We start from the raw sequence: 20,500 nt of genomic DNA, 5'->3' as shown, positions 1-20,500 counted from the left end.
CCCCCCCCCCCCCCCCCAAAGTTGCTCAGTTCATTTATGAGCCCCCCTCTGTGGAAATCAAGCACATCACACCTGGCACTTGCCACTCATCTAATTCTTGGGTCATCCAGGCAAAGGGCTGGATAAGAGTGGGCATAATCTTCCTCCCTTACACCATGCTGCCAAGAATCCTCAGATACGCGATTATTAAATTTACCTACCCAATGAGGTTGGACTGGCTTTGTAGTTACCAGCATCGTCCTTATTGCCACTTTTACCATCTCCAGTCCTCTGTGTCCACTTCAGCCTTTCAAAATCCTTTTATGCGTCAGTAAGAATTGCTCACAATCAATGGAATGAATTCATCATTTGGTCTAAAACCCATCATATTTGTCTTTGGTAACTTGTGTCAGGAAGATGTGATTGTAATACAGGAGAGCCTTAACTGAAATATTCTAGGACCAATGTCAAACAAATCATGTTATCTTGAGTTCTTGAAGAGTAGGGCAGCCTACGAGGAATTGTATTGTTCCTGTAGAAAAATCTGAATCCTTCTAAGTTGAGATTCCTTTTAATGGACCAACATATGAATCATCCAAAGATGATATACATGACCTTTGGAGACCACTCAGACCAATTTTCATCAAGTGCAACATGTTGCATCTGAAGCAGGAAGCTCATGAACAGCAACATTTTTTTAATTATTCATGCTGGTCACAATCTAAATAATCCAGTTTCACAAAATTAAGGGCTCTGATATTGTAGTTCAGTTTTTTCCAATGGAGAAACTTTGAGCTTGCCCATAGTTTTATTTTGGATTAAGTATGGAAATGTGTATGCTCATCTAGCCAGGGTGGGAGAGAACCAAAAAAGAAAAAGTGAAAACTGACTTAGATAAGGATTGATAGCCTACAACCAGTCAAGCTTCTAAGACCGGTAGCTGGCATGTATTCTTGCAGTGTAAATCAGAAAAGCTGGTGGGCATAACTAATCTGCTATGTTACTTTGACTTTCATCAGAGCTGAGACTACAAAAAGAAAATGAATTTATATGTCTACTCTGGTGTACTGGGTCCAGCAAACTTCTAAAACTGTAATTAACTGCAAATCACATTGATTCTGGTCAGACTCTTATAGAAAGCAGGACGGTCTGCAGAAGGGCGATACATAATCCCTCAGGACATGTTACTTAAATGCTCAGCAACTTCTGTAAAGATGTCTCCAACTGTACGTTATGCACATTATTTGGGCAGTGAGAACAGAAAAAAGGTTGCCTGATGCCTGAAAATGAAATATCCATCATACAAGTGAAAATACAAGAAAAGGAACCAGGGGATCACCAAATGCAGCATGTCAGCAAATAGTCCAAATGGAGGAGGAACAGCATTCAATAAAATCAAATCTATATTTTATTCAATATAGCAATAAACACGGAAAAGGCTAAGTAGCTTTAGCAAAACAGGATATAGACCACATATCCCGCTGAGGGTATTTAGCCTTGTCTGTTTTTATTGGTATGTTTAATAAAGTCTAGATTTTTATTATTCTCTTAGAATTCATTGCTTGAAACCTGTCCCGTTGCTGCTTCTTGTTCTGAAACTTCCCAATGTCTCACTCAGAACCTGTAAATAGGGCTTCACACCACTAGTGCACTGCTTAAAAACGCTTGGAGGAATCTTCAGCGCAGTGCGGAATAAAACTGCAAGGATGTTATGTCTTCCTTACTAAGTGATGTATGCTTTCAAGACAGTATGTTATGTTATTCAGGTTCCTTGTTAGTCAAAATATAAAACCAAAAGAGGAAACTAGACAGGGAGAGGAGACCAACCCTCAGCTCTGGGTCAGATGTGGCCAGGGCCAAGCACAGTAAGCATAAACATGGAGTAATGATCTTTAAGAATGAGAAGAAAGAGAATTGAGAGTAAAGCTTAGAAAAAGAGAATTTTAACTCTGTATTTATACTTTCAAAATATTATACAAGAATACCATGCTGAAGAAATAGCAATCAATAAAATATCAAAAGGTAAAAATTAAGGAAAGTGAAATATCAACTTCTTACACAGACCTCTATAAATTAGTGGGGCCCAGAAAAACTGGGAGAGATATAAAAAAAAGGAAATATGCTATTCCCAGATAAAGAAAATCCAGGACTGACCCAGCATATCCACTCTCACCCATTAACATATCAGACAGCAGATGGTCTCCCACTGGGAACCATAGAATCTATACAATGACGTAGCTGAGAGGCCTTGAAAAAAACCAAACTTCCCGTCAAGAAAATAACCATACATTTACAAGGAAAATGCAGAAAGAAACAAGCCCCCAGAGCCACAGCCTCTTGATGTGTAGCCAAAAATGTCTTTCTACATTCTTGCATAGCTCTGCAGAAGTCAGGAAAAATCTGAACTTTGAAACCCATAAATAGCGAAAAAACAGCCGGAGCACCAAGTCTCGATCTTGCATGGAAGGAAAAGTCACTCACGGAATGGTCCTGTATGCCTCATCTACCACTGCTGAAATGTCCACAGCTTCTCCCTCATGAGGAAACTGCCAGGAAGACAGAACGCTATAAAAATGGTAGACGTGGCGCCATGTTAAATACCAAGCACATCCCGCGTACGGGATTTAAATAGCTCAGCTGGGGATATCATAGCTATCACAAGAAAGTTCAGCGCACGAAGATTCAGACTTCTGACAAAGTGCTCAAGCTTCTCTATCCTGCAATCACATTTCTCTTCTGGACAAGGGAAGCCTGAAGTGCGGATAGTTTTTCACTATTTTGTTTCAGCTCCCCTTCTTGAGATTTGGTCTGGCTGTATAGTCATAGAAAACAGAGCCCCACTGATGGGAGAAGCATCCAGTGTAAGGGGCTCTCTTTTTGATGCAGCACTTCCCTACACAATCAGAAGTAGGGTGGGGATATGGCACCCTGAGCCTTCATTTTGCCCTTGCTTTCTATCTCTCATTCCAGTGACAATCCTGGGCTGAAAGTCATAGACCAGGGCTCCTTCTGGAACACTGCAGACATGGGCCCCAAATCCAGCCATGTGTCACCCTTAAGCAATGACGAGTCACTCCCTTCCCTGCTTTTGCAGCCAGGGAACCTTCCACACGGCCATGCGCAGCACTTGCCCCCTGAGCAAGCAGGCCAGGCCACTGGCAGCTCATCTGCAGCCAGTTTTCCTTTGAAACTTGCAGCATTCATGGCCCCTGGTAGAGCAGAAGTCCTAGCCATCCTGTGTCAGTGACTGCCATGAGCCCATGCCAAATCTACACCTTGAAGCCGAGAATCATCACTACTAGCCCTTTTTTGCATTATGTTCCAGTCATTAGCTGCACATTAGACCATTTTCCAGATTACCATGACCTCAGACTGCAGACTGCATGAGGTCCTTACATAGTGAAATACATTTGACAAAATGGATGAGTGTATTCTAATAGTACTGCAGTCTTAAAATAATGGTTCTATTAAATACTGTGCTGGAACAGGGAGCAACGACTACAGCTTAAAGTGCTTATCATCTGCCCCCTTATTTACCAGTTGAGGTTTCAGGTAATTCAGTTTTGAAATACCTCCTAATCTGGTTTTAAACCACCCTATGGTTTTTAAAAGTGATCTAAATCCATCAACTAGTTGAATAACTGTAAGACAGACAGAGGCCATGCTGTGAGAGGTAAGGTATAGCCTGCCCAAATGGCTGTGTGTGGAACTAGGACATTTTAGGCTGGGAAAGAAACAGAAAGAGTTCAGTAAATGGGAAAACCATCCTTACATTCAGCAACAACTCCTTCCTGCGTCTGGAGCTTGACTTGAAGAGTGAAGGAAGAGTCCTGCACCACATCAATCACATCTTCACCAGATATCACAATCTTCTTGGCTTGAGCTAGAATACATTCAGATATTCATCAGTCCTTCTCATCTTCTTCACAGTTTAATTTCATTTTATTGGCTGGGGGTATTCCTTCAAAATGTCACAACCAAAATCTGCCAAAGCCTGGACAGTTTTCACCCCATTTAATGGGCTGTCTTTTTGGCTCAGTAAATATTTGGGTTAAAATGTGTGCCCTGAACTTTAGTGGGTTTTCCTCCAGCATATTTAATTAATTTAGAATTTAATAGAAAACTCCTTCCTTAGTACCAGTGGTGCTAAATGTATTGCAGTAAGTGAAGGAGCTTGGGATAAGTTGTAAGTCTGCCTGGATAAATTTAAGCTATTCACTGCTCAACTGAAAGCTCCATAAACAGCCCAATATAAATCTTTAACTTGCTCGCAGGAGAATATTTGCATTTAAGTTCAATGCAGTGAAAGATATGCATTTTCTTTCAATAGTTCAAATCTGTGAATATCCATATCAATCTGAAATGTTTTGTTCAAATTGATTTCAGACTCAGGACTGTTTCAAAAGAAACTCTGGTTATTAGAATAAATTAAAGTCAAATATTAAATGGATCCAAATAGGGCTGGAGGTGATTCACTCACGTCTAGCATGAACCAGTGCTGGTCCTCTGTCAGCCTTTTAAGGCAACACTAACTGAAGAGGGGCTAAAATTCTAGCTTACATTAAGCATTCTTATCCAACAGAAACAGGTTATGAGTTGGACTGCATATGCTTTCCTAAAAACAGGACATCCTTCGCATTAAACCTGTAATTACATTTATATTCAACAGGATAGTGGCTCTTAACCCTCACTTTCACAGATCCTGCTTCCCTCTCCTCCCTCCCCCTTCAGAAAATAATATCCATGAATGAATATGCAGCTAAGCAAGGAAAAAGGAAAAAACCAGCAAATTGTCCTCTTAATAGAGGATTTCTCTTACAATGACCTTTTATATTTCAACAAGGTCTTGCATTTAATTTCCTTCCATGAATTGCTTTTATTTTATATTTCTAAAGACCCTATTTAAACTAGTCCTGTCTTTGCTCTCATGTTGCTGTGCTGCATTTGTCAAGCTAATTGAGGACATGGTAGTACATAGATGCGAACACTACAGGCAGACCATATTAATCAACAGTGGGACTGCCAGAGCATTATGTTAGGTCTTGTTAATAATTGGAGAGCATAATAAAGTACACACCAGCAGGACAGCCATTGATCCACAGTCCATCATAGACAACACCGGAGCAGTGAATTATAGTACCCTGTCCGCTGAACACATCACCGCTCCACTGTCCCTACAAATGAAAATATATGTTGATTTTACATTTGGATTGAAACTCTGGCTGTTCTATAAAAGGATTATTTCAAAAGACTTGAATGGCAGGGTGGGTGGCCCTCTGTACAGGACAGCTAGTTAAAAATACTTTAAGATTACTGGGAGCAGCTGAATAGGGGACCACACAAAATACAGAGATTAGGTGGCACTTGCTGGAAAATCCAAGGTTTTGTGTTACATCTCTCTTTGAAGGACATGGTTATAGTTTGGTTTTCCATCACACTCATGATTGTTAAGAGGATGGCCGTGTCGGGCTGAAAGCAAAGCTAAGGTACAGGATGCATGCAGCAGTGGAGGTCCTGAGATTTTCTAAGCATCTGACATCTTATGAACATGGCAGGATACCCAATATGAAAAGGTGTGTCGCCTTTTGCTGTACAGTAGCAGAATGTGTTGATCTTGGTGCTCAGAATGTGACACCCCCTTTAAGAAATATACACTTGAAGGATGTTTAGTGGAGAGATCACAGTTACAGGGAAAGAAAAAAAAAAAAACCAAACTTATCCAGAATGGTTTAGATGTTATTGCATCCAACTGGCAAGGAAAAATATGCTTCTGAGAAATTTCCCCAAATGCTCACTTTTTCTCTCATCAACAGCTCAGGCTAGTGAGTAACTATAAGTACATTTGTTTTAAATTAAAATTGCCTTGGTATAGTTACATAACCCACAGAAAATATGACCATTTTACCACATCTTGTTTCCTCTTAGTGTTGTGCTTACAGATATAAAGCAGTAATAACCACACGAGGAATCCAAGAATACAGAAATGTAGAGTTTAGAAATCAGACCAAGAACTAACATGAAACCCAACAAAGGCCTTAACTGAGGACCATGACTCGTACAATACCTAAAAGTAATCCAGAGCTAACAGGCAAACATTTAAAGCAACACTTGAAACGGGATCTGGATTTGATTACTGACTTTTCTAAACCCAAAAGCAAGGCAAGTTACATTACAGGTGAAGCAGGCGTTTTGAAAGAGCTTACACTTAAAGCAACAGAGGGCGCAATGATTTGCTCAAGGTGACAAGGAGGGTCAAACGGAGAAGTAAGATTTGAACCCTGGCTTCTCTGGTTCTCCGCCTGCTGCTTTAACCAGTACACTGCTCCTCCATTCACACGTTTTTGGAATATTTTATACATCGCAAGACACAAGGAGCTCGGGTCCTGTATGGCAGTGGCTTTAGAACAACGTTATTTCCATTTTCCTTCATGAGGTCTCACCAGATTTGAAATACTGTATCTCCTCTTTTTGGCTAGGATCAAATGAAAGAGCTGAGCCATGAGCTAAGAATGCTCTTTGGCCTTTTGATTGAGAAGGAGAACCTGCACAATTTGGGGGAAAGAGGACATGGTTAAACACTTCGCCATCCAAGCCCACTAGGGACATGAAACTATTTGAACCTTGGCCAAATGGGGGAGATTAAACCTCCCATTAAATGACCTATATTTATACAAAAAGCTGATAGAAGCAAAGAGCTCCTAGAGGTTTACATAAAGGGAAAAATGGGGCTGGTTTTTAATGAGATAAAAGTTTGGGGTAGAAAGCCATCACTATAAGATTTAAACCACGCCAGCAGTAAATTTATTGGTTTTTTATTTGCCTTACTGTCTGTTTTTATTTTACCTCAAAAGGTTAATTAAGCAATAAAACCTAAACTCCCGGACATGGACTTGATGGTTAATGACTAGCACTTAGGTTATGTGCCAAGCTATGGTAACCTAGCCAAGGCCATTCGTTTACCGTCACATGCCGATACACAAAAGATTTTTTTACAATGATATAACCCTCTGTGCTTCTGTCCTTGTTTGTTTTAATAAGAAATTAAATTTAAAAAGTAGACCATCTGTCTCTGTGATCTGAAAGTAAAGAAATAAAAGGCTTGAACCAGCCTGGTCATGGCCAAAGCGTCTTCCATACGATTTACAATTACTGTAAAAGGCCAAAGAATAATAATCCCAGCACCAAAACTGGCCTTAAAATATTACAGATGTCATAATCATAGTACTACAGTCTTTACAGCAAACACATTCAGTTACCTAAAGGGCAAATTTAATAGTCCTGAACGTTTGCAACCTAACATACAAAACAGAAGAGAAAACCAGCAGGGTAGAAGTGAAATTCTATTTTTTCGTGGTGCTTTTGTGTAACCTGAGCCATTGCTCAAGTACCAATTCAACAGAATCTTTCAAAGAACATATGCAGTAGTGCATTATTTCAGAGCTTGTAGTACTTGATACACATGGTACAAGATCTATTTATATATGCTTAGCAAACAGCACTGTGATCACACACAAGCTCCTTCTTGAAGTTGTATTATATGCACAAAATGGAAGAAACCCAGATTTCCAGTCAAGAGGCCCAACACTAGAAAAGGAGCATTGCAATTATAGTCTGAGGGGCATTTGCACTTGTACGGAAAAGCCTTCAAAACTGCAGGCAGGTGCAAAAGGGCTGGGTATTTTTATACATGAGCACACGTTCCCTTTGAAAATTGCACAGTGGGTGCAGGCAGGAGTCGGCCTTTGTGATGAAATAAAGCATGGAGTTGTGAAAAGAACACCCCAAGAGCTGGGTAGAAGAAGTGCATTGTGAAACCTGCACTTGCATAGAGGGTGGGCAGTTTTCAAATAGTGCTTTTTCACCTGGGTGCCCACTTACCAATTTATAATTAAAGGGCAATTAATTCTAGACTCTTCACCTAGGTGCAGTGTCCAATGGTTACTTTGTACCTCTGCACACTGCACCTAGTTTTTATACGGGAAAAGTAGACATATTCTTTCCCTTTGAAAATTGTGGGGTATAAAGTAGGTGTTTAAAATCATGAGAGGTCTAGAACGGGTAGATGTGAATCGGTTATTTACTCTTTCGGATAACAGAAAGACTAGGGGGCACTCCATGAAGTTAGCAAGTAGCACATTTAAAACTAATCGGAGAAAGTTCTTTTTTACCCAATGCACTTAAACTCAATGCACTTAAACTCTGGAATTTGTTGCCTGAAGATGTGGTTAGTGCAGTTAGTGTGCTGGGTTTAAAAAAGGATTGGATAAGTTCTTGGAAGAGAAGTCCATTACCTGCTATTAATTAAGTTGACTTAGAAAATAGCCACTGCCATTAGCAACGGTAACATGGAATAGACTTAGTTTTTGGGTACTTTCCAGGTTCTTATGGCCTGGATTGGCCACTGTTGGAAACAGGATGCTGGGCTTGATGGACCCTTGGTCTGACCCAGTATGGCATGTTCTTATGTTCTTAAGTACCTGTGGACTTTTGGACCTAATTTTTCAGCAGGCAAAATTGCTAAGGAAAACGTGCCTAGGCTTGAAATTGCAGTCTAAGCAGATACCCCACACCCCTCGACCACCTCCCCTCAACTTAGCTGTAAGTATTTGCACTTTGGAACCCTGCACGTGCATTTAACCAGATTGAGTGAGGGAAATTCTCAGTGATTGAAAAACACCCTCTAAATTGTCACGGATATAGAACTACTATAAAGTGAGTCAATGGGGAGACCAGGTGACTTCATGGGCAGAAGCTGGACTTGAACACTTATCTCCTCCTTCCCAGCCTGTTTCTTAAACCACTAGGGCCATGCTCTCTCCCTTGAGTGAACCCTCGTAACAATTACAAACTCTCCTTCAGACCTCTTTTAGGGTCCTACTGCCTTTCAGAATTTGGTCTGCTATCACTTACTGTGGTGAGATGCAAGTGGAGACCACTGAAAAGTCTAGCAGACTAAGAGAAACATGTGACTTGCCACCTGTTCTCGCTAGTTAACAGGTGTAACAAGCAGCAGGCCTTTCACTGGGAAAGAAGACAAACTAAGCTGAGCCAAAATACACAGTGAAAAAGAAATAAGGACAGAATGAAACACAGCATCTGATTTGCAAAGACCTGTACAACAGCCAGAGGAAGCTGAAGATGAGAAATCATAGTTGGGAAACAAGTGAAAACCAAATGTTTTAGTTCATTAATCAACACACAAATTTCTCTCGTTATTTGTCTCCCAACTTCAGCTGCAAACACATCTCAATGTTTCCTCTTGGAATTTTCGGTTTATTTCCCCGCAGAGATTTGCATTCCTGCTCCCTTTAACCTACTAGATCTATAGATCTTACTGATTTACTGCAGGGCTTTGTCTTTAATCCTGCTTGTACACTGACCTCCATGTTGCCTGTACAGTGCAGGATACATTAGCAGCATTCTGTTCAATGGTCATCGCCACTATTCCATGGGGTTCCATTGTCACCCCGTCTTTTTCCTATATTTGTTTTGTTTGGACATTTTATATCCCGCCGTTCCCCTCCCTCAGCCTGCCTGCACTCTCTCGCTCCATCTCCTTTTTGATCGCAGGTGCTCTGTTACTTCTGTCACTAGCACCCTTCATCTCAATCCTGTCCATGCACAGCATGGTTTGGAAAGTGCCAAGGCAGGACTAAAGGTTATAGGAGGTAACTCCAGGTGCACATATAGCAACTTAGACAAACATCTGTGGTGACTGTGATGACATTTCTCAGAAGAATTCCCCTTCCATATTTTGGCTGATATTTAAGCATTTGTTCATGTTTCAATTTAATTTGGTACTGCTAGTTACTGTGGTTCCCAACTGCGTTTTGCAGCGGCTTACTGTTCATTTAGGATACCAGTATCACTTATGCTGGCCACCATCATTGGGCTTTCATGTCCAGGTTTCCTGAAATCCCTCCTGTTACATTATATACATTACACTCAAAGTTTGCTATAGCATCCTGTCTTATACAGGTGCCCATACTGTTCATAGATTTTACCAAAGTCTCTTTGAACTAATAGCAATTCTGAGTGCTAATAGCATTGATGTTTTCCATCATATGCGGGGTACTTAAACTATTTTTAAATTGTATTGAAGTTTTTCCTCAACGTTTAGTAAAATTCAGATCAGCCACATTCAAGCCAACAAGGAGCGAGGACGTCCCACCCATCACTCAATAGCAATGCCTACTGTTTGGCTTAAAAAGACAGACGGACAATCTGTACGTCTTGGTATAAGGATGGCCCCTACAATGCCTGAGTTACATAGGAGAGGGATTAAAAATGGGGACGCTCTCTGGGTAATTACAAATGCCCCCATTTGGAGCAAGTTCCAATTGAGCAAGAAGCTCAAAAGGATCATGCCAGAGCAGCAAAGCTGTAGCGAATGGCTCCTTACCTATTCAGAGGTAGCAAATTAAGCTCAGTGTAAGAGCTGTAATGAACTCAGACTGTTAGTCTGTTCCCTGCTCACTGCCACTTGCCCTAACATCTGTTTCCTGCCCAATGCTTTTAAAATTATGCTGGAAATTTGGAACAGCCTGCATAGTTTGCCATGGACATATTTCATAGCAAATTTTCAGAAGGAAAACCAGCAGCCACAAAGCACGCGTGCTACCATGGCCCACATATTGTGAACCTGCTGTTTTTGCAGGTAACCAAGGGAAAGCAGGCTACATTGCAGGTGTACTTTTGAAAAATCTGAGCCATTTGCCTCCCCCAGCCTAAATACTCCATGCCTCCCCTCCCAGGGAAGCTTCTTTAGCTAAAACCATGTAACCAGGGCAAACGGCTTTGGAAAAAAAATGAGTCCCCCCTCCCCCTCCCCCCATGTGAAGCCAGAAATATTGCATTAATCAAATGTAACATAAAGCCATAGACTCACGGCAGATAAGGACCAATAGGCTTATACAATTTGCCCAGTTTTCATTTCTGGTGCAGTCTGTAGTCCCCAGGTGGCCTCTGGCTTTTCCCCTTACTTCTCTGTACATATTCCAGGCTCTCTTGGATTTTAGATTTAATTATGAGCTCAGAGCAAGTTACAAATTCAGGAACTGTTGGTAGGTTCCCTGCCCCAGAGGGCTTACAATCAGTTTCTCGGATTCTGGTACTCTCTTGTCTGCACCCTCTCCACTGGGGGCCATTCTATGCACATACCACCTTGTCTATGAACAGAAATGTTTTTGACTTAGATCTAGCAGCCCTTAAAGCATAAATCTCTGGAGATTCCAAAACAGATTTCAAATACTTAAAGCCATGTCACAATGAAAAAGAAAGGCATACTGTTGTTGGATATTGTTTCTATTGATGAATTCCTGTATTTTTACATTCATGCTGGAAACTTAACTACAGTACTAAACATTTTATGACCCCAGAGGGAAAGAACAGAGGCTAACCCATGTTCCTTGCATGCACTGGTTTTGGACAAGCCACAAGCAAAGGTTGGACTGCCACCTAGCGGTAAGAAGTGTCAGTAACCACCAGGACTGGCCTGCATATCGATACACGGTTGTTTTTCAGGCCAAGGATCTGGATAAACCACTAGGCGTTAGACCAGTCAAAGTCCCCTCTTGTTTATCGTTAATACTATAACAAAAAAAAAAAATTTAGAATAAAATAGTTAATTCCACTAAGCTTCAGGATGCTCAGATGCAAAGCTATGGTGCAAAAGGCTATTCAGCCCAAATCAGAGGGAGATTTAATAGGTTATTGGTGATATCCTTTACAGTATACGGGATGCCATCTTAAGCTGGGTGAGCAAGAAAGAAAAAAAGAAGCCATTGTCCCCCAATACCCCTCATATCTAAAAACAATCTCTAGCTGCAGCACTTCTTAATTTTGTATTTTTGTTATTTGTGAGTTTGCTCAGTGCTCACAGGTCAGTTAGAGGGCTAAACAAAAGAAAGAGGCTGCACAAGACAAAAACAGTTGCTGTGTGTCTAGAGAAAACATATCCCTTCTGATTTAAGCTGTGCAAAGTAAGTAAAGTTAGCAAAAGAAAGGAAAGGAAAAAAAAAAAAAAAAAGAACCAACCTTGATCTTTACAAACAGATGGCGCAAACTGCCATAATAGGAAGAAACATTTGGAAAGTTGTTAAAAATAAATGTGTGAAATATGTTAATGTTTCTATGCAAATAATTCTATTCTTTTCTTTGGGAGTAAGTGCCTGACCAATAAGAATTTCCCAGCTGTCCATGTTCTCCACGTAAAAGAAGCGGATTGGTATCATTCTAAATTTGTCTTTTCAGCTTTCAGCTTTCTTTACCATAGCACACTCCTCCTCTATTTTTTCTAAATAAAATAAATGGGATTTCTTGGAAGTGCAGTGCATGGTGGGCTGTCTCCCATCCCGGGCTCTGGGGAACGGTCGGGCACAATCTTTAATATTTGCTTATTAGGCCCTGTGCATTTCAACCATTTCTTTGCTGTGTACCTCATAAACTGATCCATCCAGGCAATGCAAAACGCCATGCCCCTGCCGCTGGTCCATGACCCAGTCTCCTTCATACTGATCTCCATTCCTGAGAACACAAAAGAGATTTCTTGAAGGAAAAAAAAAAAGAAAAAAGCCTGCTACAGCAGCAGTCCCAACTGTTTAGCAGATAATGCATTGTGCTGTCAAGAGCGATCTGGATTTGAGAATGAACTCAAGACAGACCGAATGAACAAAGAATGAACTCTCAGCAATGGATGATTGCACAGAGGAAATCTTTAAAAAGGTCTCTGCAAAATCTCATTCAAATGAGTTCAAGCTGGATGGCTTTATCCGATATCTGCAGAACTACCGATGAAGCAAATTCATGCGCTCTCAGGGGCTTTTGCAAATTTGCTGGAGATTTTGCTGGCTTTCCTAGACACCCAGATGCATTAGGGCAGTTTCATCTCCTCTTGCACATCTCCCTTCTGCTTGGCTACACATCAAAGTGTTACCTGAATAGCTGAAAACTGGCAGTTTTGTTAATCCACCTCTGAGCAGAGATGACATATTCCCAAAAAACCAACGCATAAGCTTGACAGACTGCCACTTTGATGAATCTTGTCCTCTACAAATAAACCTGATGCTCATATATGGTCTTTTGGCTGCACACACTCTTGCTCATTTGTTTGAATGGCAAAGTGCCTATTTAACTTGCAAGGTAACATGGCATTTGAATGAGGTAAATTGTAGGTGCCAAGCACAGATGGGTAGCCTGAAGAGCACTGCATACATCACCTCTTCTGTAGGATGTCCCTGCACTGCCACATGTCTCTTTACATTTGATCACACCTGTCGATACTTGTGTGCCAAACTAAGATATCTGAGTAGTAAGAGGAATGGGAAACACAGGGGCTGTAGGCATTATGACTGCCAGACAGGCAGCTTGCATTACAGGGGGTGCCTGAGCAACCCATTCACAACACATGTGGTGTTAAATCATATGGAGCATAAGATTACATCTCATACACATTGTGTGCGACAGGGAACCAACAGTGTGAAGTAACCATGGAGGGACAAACTCAATGGCAAAATCAAAAAAGGACAAAGTCCAGAGCTTAAATTGGGAAATCAGAGTGAAACCAAGAGTTACCAGTGAAAGGCAGAAAATACCAAATTGTGTTTGCTATTTATCCAGATTATAGGCAGGGATATTTTGATTATATTTGGCTGTTCTGTGTGAGGCACAGTTAGTCAAACAAACAAACTTTACAACTTATATTAGTCACAGAGAAGATCTGGACAGAGGTCAAACATAAAATGGTCATGCAATAGAGTAAGTATGCTTACTGTAAATGGTGTTCTCCGTAAATAGCAGGATTAAATAGCCAAGACATGTGGGTGATGTCATCCAGCAGCACAGAATAGACCCTTTCCTCTGCTGAGCATATGCAGGAATTCCCACACAGGTTTTGCCTCAGGAGCCCCCTCAGTTGATTTTAGAGCTAATTCTAGCCAGGTAGTCAACTCTACAGGGAAGCAGGTGGGTATTTAACATGGCTAATTCATCCTGCTGTCTATGAAGAACACCATTTATAGTAAGCAAACTTGCTTTCTCAGTCAACAAGCAGAGTTGAATTAGCCATGATACGTGGGGAGTCCAAAGTTGAGGGCTGCAAAAGAGCATTTACTGAAAAAGCAACCTGGACCACCTGTGAAGAGTAGACTACTGGGTGAACAGTCTACGCAAAACTGCTTATCCAAATTTACTGTCACTCTTTGCAAGATTTTCCCGACAGCAATAGGATGTAAAGGTGTGCACCAGCAATCAAGTTGCAGCTTGGCAGATGTGGTGTAGCTTGCTATGGCTCTAACTTGATAAACTTTGATGGTGTCTAATCTGAAGGTCTGCTTGCATGTAGCAGTGCACGATGCAGTCTGCTAGCCAGCTGGACAATGTACATTTTCCTACTGCTATGCCTAGTCTATTAGGATCATAAGATGAATAGTTGTGAGGCCTGACGATATGCTGAGTTCTTCTTACATCAAGTATGAAGGACTCTGTCAACTTATTGCATGTATGGCCTCAAAGAACGTAGGTACCATGATTAATTAATATAGAAAGCTGATACTAATTTTGGTAGAAACTTTGAATGTGTGGGGGAGCACCACTCTATTGTGGAAGAATTGCATATAAGAAGGTTAATGAACCAAAGCCTGAATCTTGCTGACTCTTCTGGCTAATGTGACTACTTCAAGGAATATTACTTCCATGTTAAAAACTTGAGAGAAGCTGACTCCAGTGGTTCAAATGACAGCTTCATCAGGTGGTTTTACAACTGGAGGTTTAGTATGCCATGGGGACTAATGGATGAGTGCATATTCGATTTGTATATGGTAAGCTGCTATCTCTTTGAGATGAACTGTAACTGATGAGGTACTAAGACCCAAAGAAGAAAGAAAAAGCAGATGTATCAGTAACTCTTTAGGTTCATATGCAAATGGATCCAAGGAACTTCGTTGACACCATGTGGAGAATAGCTTCCCTTTACATCTGTAGGTTCTAGTTGTTGTTTGTTTCCTGGCAGACACTATGATGTGCTCAACTTTCTTGGGTAAGGTCAATTCAGTGTTTAAAGTTGTTGAAGCATATCATCACTCACAGCTCTAGGAGGTTGGTTTAAAATTTTCTTTATGAATGGCCATGCACCTTAGTTTCAAAAGGGCCCCCCCAAACCTTTGTGGAGGCATCTGTCACCAATATTACTTGGTGAGAAAGTAGATGGAGTGATGTTCCTTCCTGAAGCATGAAAGGGTCTAGGCACCAGATTAGTTGCTGCTTCATTTCTTGTGAAATTTCCACTTTGGTTGTCAGTACTTGAGTCAGTTGGTCTCATTAGGAATGGAAGCCCCACTGCAGGAGGGTTAGTAAAACTATGTGACTTGCCGCCAGCATGTGGCCAGTATTTCCATGGCATTGAGGGATTTGTGTCCAACAATCTGTGCATAAAGGACCTGAGGGCAGGAAAGCTCTCTTGCAGAGAATCTATCCATTCTCAAATGAATTTGATTTTCTGGGATGGAATTAGTCGATTTCTCAAAATTCACCAGAAAATCTAATAACTGTAGGAGCTGAATTGACTTTTGTAGGGAGGTTATTACATCTTCCTAAATTATGTTTTTGTTCAGCATTTTGGATTTGAATGTTTTTATGTACATCACTTAAGCCGTTCATGTTAAGTGATCAATACATTTTTAATAAAATGTAAAATCTTCCCGGGAGGTTGCTGTCACAAGCCAGTCATCCAGGTAAGGGAAGAATTGGCTGCCTTCTCACAGATGCACTGCTACTTCAGCCAGGCACTTGGTGAAAACCCTTTAAGCTGCTGCTAGGCCAAAAGGGAGGTTGGATGGATGAGTATGAGTGTAAGTGTCCTTTAGAGTCAGAATGCACATCCACTCCCCCCCCCCCCCGCAGATAAAAAAAGAGAATTATCTGGAGAGAATGAATTTTGAATTTCTCCTGAATATATGCTTGTTCAGGCTTCTTAAATCCAGGATGGGTCTCAGTCCCCCAGTTTTCTTGGGGAAGATGTTCTGAAGTAGAACCCCTGGCCATGGTGGGTCAGAACAGGTCCTATTGCCCGCTTATTGAGGAGTGACCCAATCTCCAGGCGGAGTTGCATTGAGTGAGACAGATCCAGATTGAAGGCTGAGCAATGAGGAAGTGTGGGAAGCTGGGAGAAATGCAAGCAGTTTCCACAGTTTTGAGAACCCAGAGATCTTTGGTGATCTTGTGCCACTCCAGTAGGTAGTGTTGGATTCTCCCCCTACCAGAGAGGATGGTTGCTGGGTTTGTAAGGTAGTCCAGATTTGGACTGGACCATTTGCATTGCATTTGATTGGTGGTGCCAATGGTGTCTAGCACAAGCCTGCGAAAGTATAGGTTGAACCCATTAACGTTGGAATTGCCAGAAAGGGCATCTCTGAAAATACAGCTTTTTAAAAGTGTAGTAAGAGCATCTTGTAGAAGACTATTGCTTCAATCCTGTGGAGAGGGACTGGACCACCATCTCATGTTCCTTTATTTGAGCCACCATTTCTCCAAGTTTTTCTCTGAAAAAATGATCACCTAGACAAGGAACATCCACCAACTTGTCTTGACATCATCACACAGGCTACTGGCTCTCAACCAAACCATGCAGTTTACCTCAATGTAGGCGGATGAAGTGTATGCTATGGTATTGAACTCTTAAAAAATGGATTGATTAAGATAGTATATACATTTTTCAGCATCTAAAAATGGCTAAAAGTCTATGCAGATCTGCCTTCACCAGGCAGAAGTGTCATGAACCGCGCTGCCCTGCTGTACGTCTTCAGGCAGGTCTCGAACGCAATTATTCCGCCTGGATCTGTTCTCCAAATCTTCAGTCTTAACCAAAATTTCTGCTTGATTATCCAATACTGTAGACGTGGAACTCACCACCTCCATTATCTGCAGATAGCAAGCTTCCTGTCTTTGTTTGACCTCCTCCACCCAGCCACACAGTTCAGACATCTCACCGCGTGTCTCATTCATAAAATCCATTATCTCCTTCTTAACGGACATCATGTCCTGGTAGAGGTCGCAAAACCATCCTTTCAGCTCAGCTCAGTTAAGTGCCAGATCTGCCGATCCGTCTTTCTCCCCTGCCACGTTATCAACCTCAGAGTCAGAGGAGGCCTGCTCCCTCAGGGCCTGTGATCTGCTCACATGCTTTTCCAACAAGTTGCTATGCTCTGAGAAGTGCGACGGGTTCCTATCACAGCGGTAATAAGTTAGGCACAAAGCTGCAAATGGTACTTTTCAAACGTTGCTGTATCATATTTAGATTTATAATTAAAGAGCATCTGGTCAGAGCGATTGACTTAAGATCGCATCCCGGAAGATGACTGCACTTCCTCCCATGGTGCTTCTTTTTCTTCGATGCATTTTGTAACTTTTGATGTCTACTTGACCCCAAAGACTCTGCTTGTTCCACTGAAGGGGGGAGATATTTTGGAGGAGCTCCTGCTCAGTTCCTGGCAAGGCAGACAAGGTGGCGTTCCAGGAAGAGATCAACTGCAGCTTCGGAGACTTATGCAGTTCCTCCATTTTTCAGGCCCTTGACTTCTAGGGAAACGGAGATATCTGGCCACAATGGAAACAGTTGGCTTGGTCATGGTCCGTCCAGAGGAAGCAGCAACAAACTTCATGTCCGTCAGTAAAGGACATTTTTCTACCACATATGTAATCTTTAAAGCTGCTCACTATGGGGTAGATTTTAAAAGAAGCGCGATCAGCCTACTTTTGCTTGCGCATCAGACTCAAGCAAAAGTACGCTGGATTTTAGTAGATACGCGCGGAGCCGCGCGTATCCACTAAAATCCTGGATCGGCGCGCGCAAGGCTATCGATTTTGTATAGCCTGCGAGCGCCGAGCCGCGCTGCCTCCCCCCGTTCCCTCCAAGGCCGCGCCGAAATCGGAGCGGCCTCGGAGGGAACTTTCCTTTGCCCTCCCCTCACCTTCCCCTCCCTTCCCCTACCTAACCCACCCACCCGGCCCTATCTACACCCCCCCCTTACCTTTGTCGGGGGATTTACGCCTCCCAGAGGGAGACGTAAATCCCCGCGCGCCAGCGGGCCTGCTGCGTGCCGGGCCGCGACCTGGGGGCGGGTACGGAGGGCGCGGCCACGCCCCCGGGCCGTAGCCACGCCCCGTACCCGCCCCCAAAATGCTGCCGACACGCCCCCGGAACGCCGCGACGACCGGGCCCGCCCCCCGACACGCCCCCGACACGCCCCCCTCCGAGAACCCCGGGACTTACGTGAGTCCCGGGGCTCTGCGCGCGCCGGGAGGCCTATGTAAAATAGGCTTCCCGGCGCGCAGGGCCCTGCTCGCCTAAATCCGCCCGGTTTTGGGCGGATTTAGGCGAGCAGGGCTCTGAAAATCTACCCCTATGGTCTTGATGAACATCCTTTTTCAGTGATACTTAAAAAAATAAAAAAAAGTGCTGTTTGGGAGCTGCTGAGGCACAGAGGCAACTTTGAAGAAAGAAAAAAAAAAGGTTACAAAATGTACAGAAAATTGAAGAAAACTACCAGAAAGATAGGGTACAGGTCCATGCTGCTACTTAGATGGAAAAAAAACTGAAGGGAATCATGAGGCAATGTCCGCTTGGGAATTCCCACACATGCTCAGTAAAGCAAAAGCTCTAAGCACTAACTGGAAAATTTTAAAAGAAACACAAGAGTGCCCATAAACACGCATTTAGCAACACGAGCACAGATAGACCTCATTCTATAAAATACGCATGTAGCATTTAAAATACTCATGGAGCACGTATGCCAACAGCCTTTACATGCGTATCTTACGCGCTCACAAGAGAGAGAGAGGAACTCTGCATAGGGTCAGTCTGACACTCTATATATAGGCACCACTGTAGAGGGGCACTTTGAATCGGGGTGGGTGTGTTACAGACACATTCAGAGGTATTCAGTGTAAAATTGACATCGCTAAAGAATTTTAGTCCTTATAAGCGATGAAAAGTCTAACAAGAGGAGTTGATTTGTACATTGCTTTCTCTGCTAGCTGCATTTTATAAATCAACTCCTTTTCATCGCTTATAAGGAATAAAATTCTTTATCTTTTTCAGATAATAGAAGGCTAGGGGGCTTTCCATGAAGTTAGTGTGTGGCACATTTAAGACTAATCGGAGAAAGTTCTTTTTTACTCAACGCACAATTAAACTCTGGAATTTGTTACCAGAGGATGTGGTTAGTGCAGTTAGTGTAGCTGGGTTTAAAAAAGGATTGGATAAGTTCTTGGAGGAGAAGTCCATTACCTGCTATTAATTAAGTTGACGTAGAGAATAGCCACTGCTATTCCTAGCAACAGTAACATGGAATAGACTTAGTTTTTGGGTACTTGCCAGGTTCTTATGGCCTGGATTGGCCTCTGTTGGAAACAGGATGCTGGGCTTGATGGACCCTTGGTCTGACCCAGTATGGCATGTTCTTATGTTCTTTACACAACAGAACACAGCTTCCAAATAAGCCAAACAAATTAACTTACTTGAAGTTCATTTTCCCTTCTCCATGTTTCTTATTTTGGTAAAAGGAACCCTGATAGTATTGTCCCTCCTTGTCCACCAGTAACCCATGTCCTGAAACAAAAAACCAAGAGTGACAAGCTGCGCAAACTTGAAGACATATTAGATGTGTAACTCTATTTACTACTAATAATAATGCCAGCCTTTGAATGGGGTGTGCTGAGTGGTTGCCTGGGGCGCCCTGGGCACTGTCAGCATCTTCCATTATACTGAAGACCCAGGGGGAGTCAACTTTTGCTCAGGGCACCATTTGCCCTGGAGCTGACCCTGCCTACTAAGAAAAAAATAAAAGCTATGAAGGTTTATGGACCAGGATCCCAGCCCTGGTTCCAAATAAGCTAGAAGCAAGAAGAAGGAACTACCAAGCCCACAAAGAAAGGGACGCAGGATTGAGCTGATAGGAATTTTATTAGAAAGCGCATATTTAATACAATATTACTGTTTGTGCTGCTTTTATTGAAATGGAAGCAGAAGTCTTCTAGATCATAATTAATCAAGAATAGTATGTTACCTTGCTACCCACAGAGCTCTCATTTCGCCACTGTGCACCTAAAGCAAAGCAAACTACTACAAAACAAAGGGAAAGGGTAATGATATGTTGCCACGTTATTATCAAGGGATTCTTGCTTAAAAATAAGCTTTTGCGTGTGTGGGAGGCCAGACAGCCTGGGAGTCTCCCAGCAGAATTAGGAGATGCTTCGCTATGACATCGCTAACATCTAGATTCTGAGAGGAGAAAGCACGCCGTGGGAAAATGGTTCCTCTACATCAGATCAAAGTGGAGAGAAAAGGAAAAAAAAACAAACCACCAACCACACCAACTAATAAGGAAAGGTCAGCAAATATTGTGCATTCAGGCCCCAGGTAGGTGCAATGAAAGAATGCGTTCATACTGTTGGACATTTCACTTAGTTAAAATATCTAAACGTCATGAACAGAGAAAAGGAATATTTTGCAAAATTTGAAAAATAT

At 42.2% G+C, this 20,500-nt stretch overlaps 1 protein-coding gene across 2 annotated transcripts in view; it reads right to left on the bottom strand.

Moving 5' to 3' along the window:
* The window catches only part of MORN1 (MORN repeat containing 1), a 147,276-nt gene that overhangs the window by 116,905 nt on the left and 9,871 nt on the right, over positions 1 to 20,500 (bottom strand). For both annotated transcript variants that reach the window (XM_029578832.1, XM_029578831.1), the window contains exons 5-8: positions 19,492 to 19,582; positions 12,417 to 12,504; positions 5,057 to 5,153; positions 3,752 to 3,862 (exon numbers count right to left, since the gene is read on the bottom strand). In XM_029578832.1, the coding sequence (XP_029434692.1) occupies positions 3,752 to 3,862; positions 5,057 to 5,153; positions 12,417 to 12,504; positions 19,492 to 19,582 (387 nt within the window). The remainder of the gene's footprint in view (positions 1 to 3,751; positions 3,863 to 5,056; positions 5,154 to 12,416; positions 12,505 to 19,491; positions 19,583 to 20,500) is intronic.

Source organism: Rhinatrema bivittatum, chromosome 15 (genome assembly GCF_901001135.1).
Source record: "Rhinatrema bivittatum chromosome 15, aRhiBiv1.1, whole genome shotgun sequence".
In the NCBI taxonomy this organism is placed as follows: domain Eukaryota; kingdom Metazoa; phylum Chordata; class Amphibia; order Gymnophiona; family Rhinatrematidae; genus Rhinatrema; species Rhinatrema bivittatum.
The sequence above is the reverse complement of the archived record's forward strand: the minus strand, read 5'-3'. Positions and strand labels throughout refer to the sequence as shown.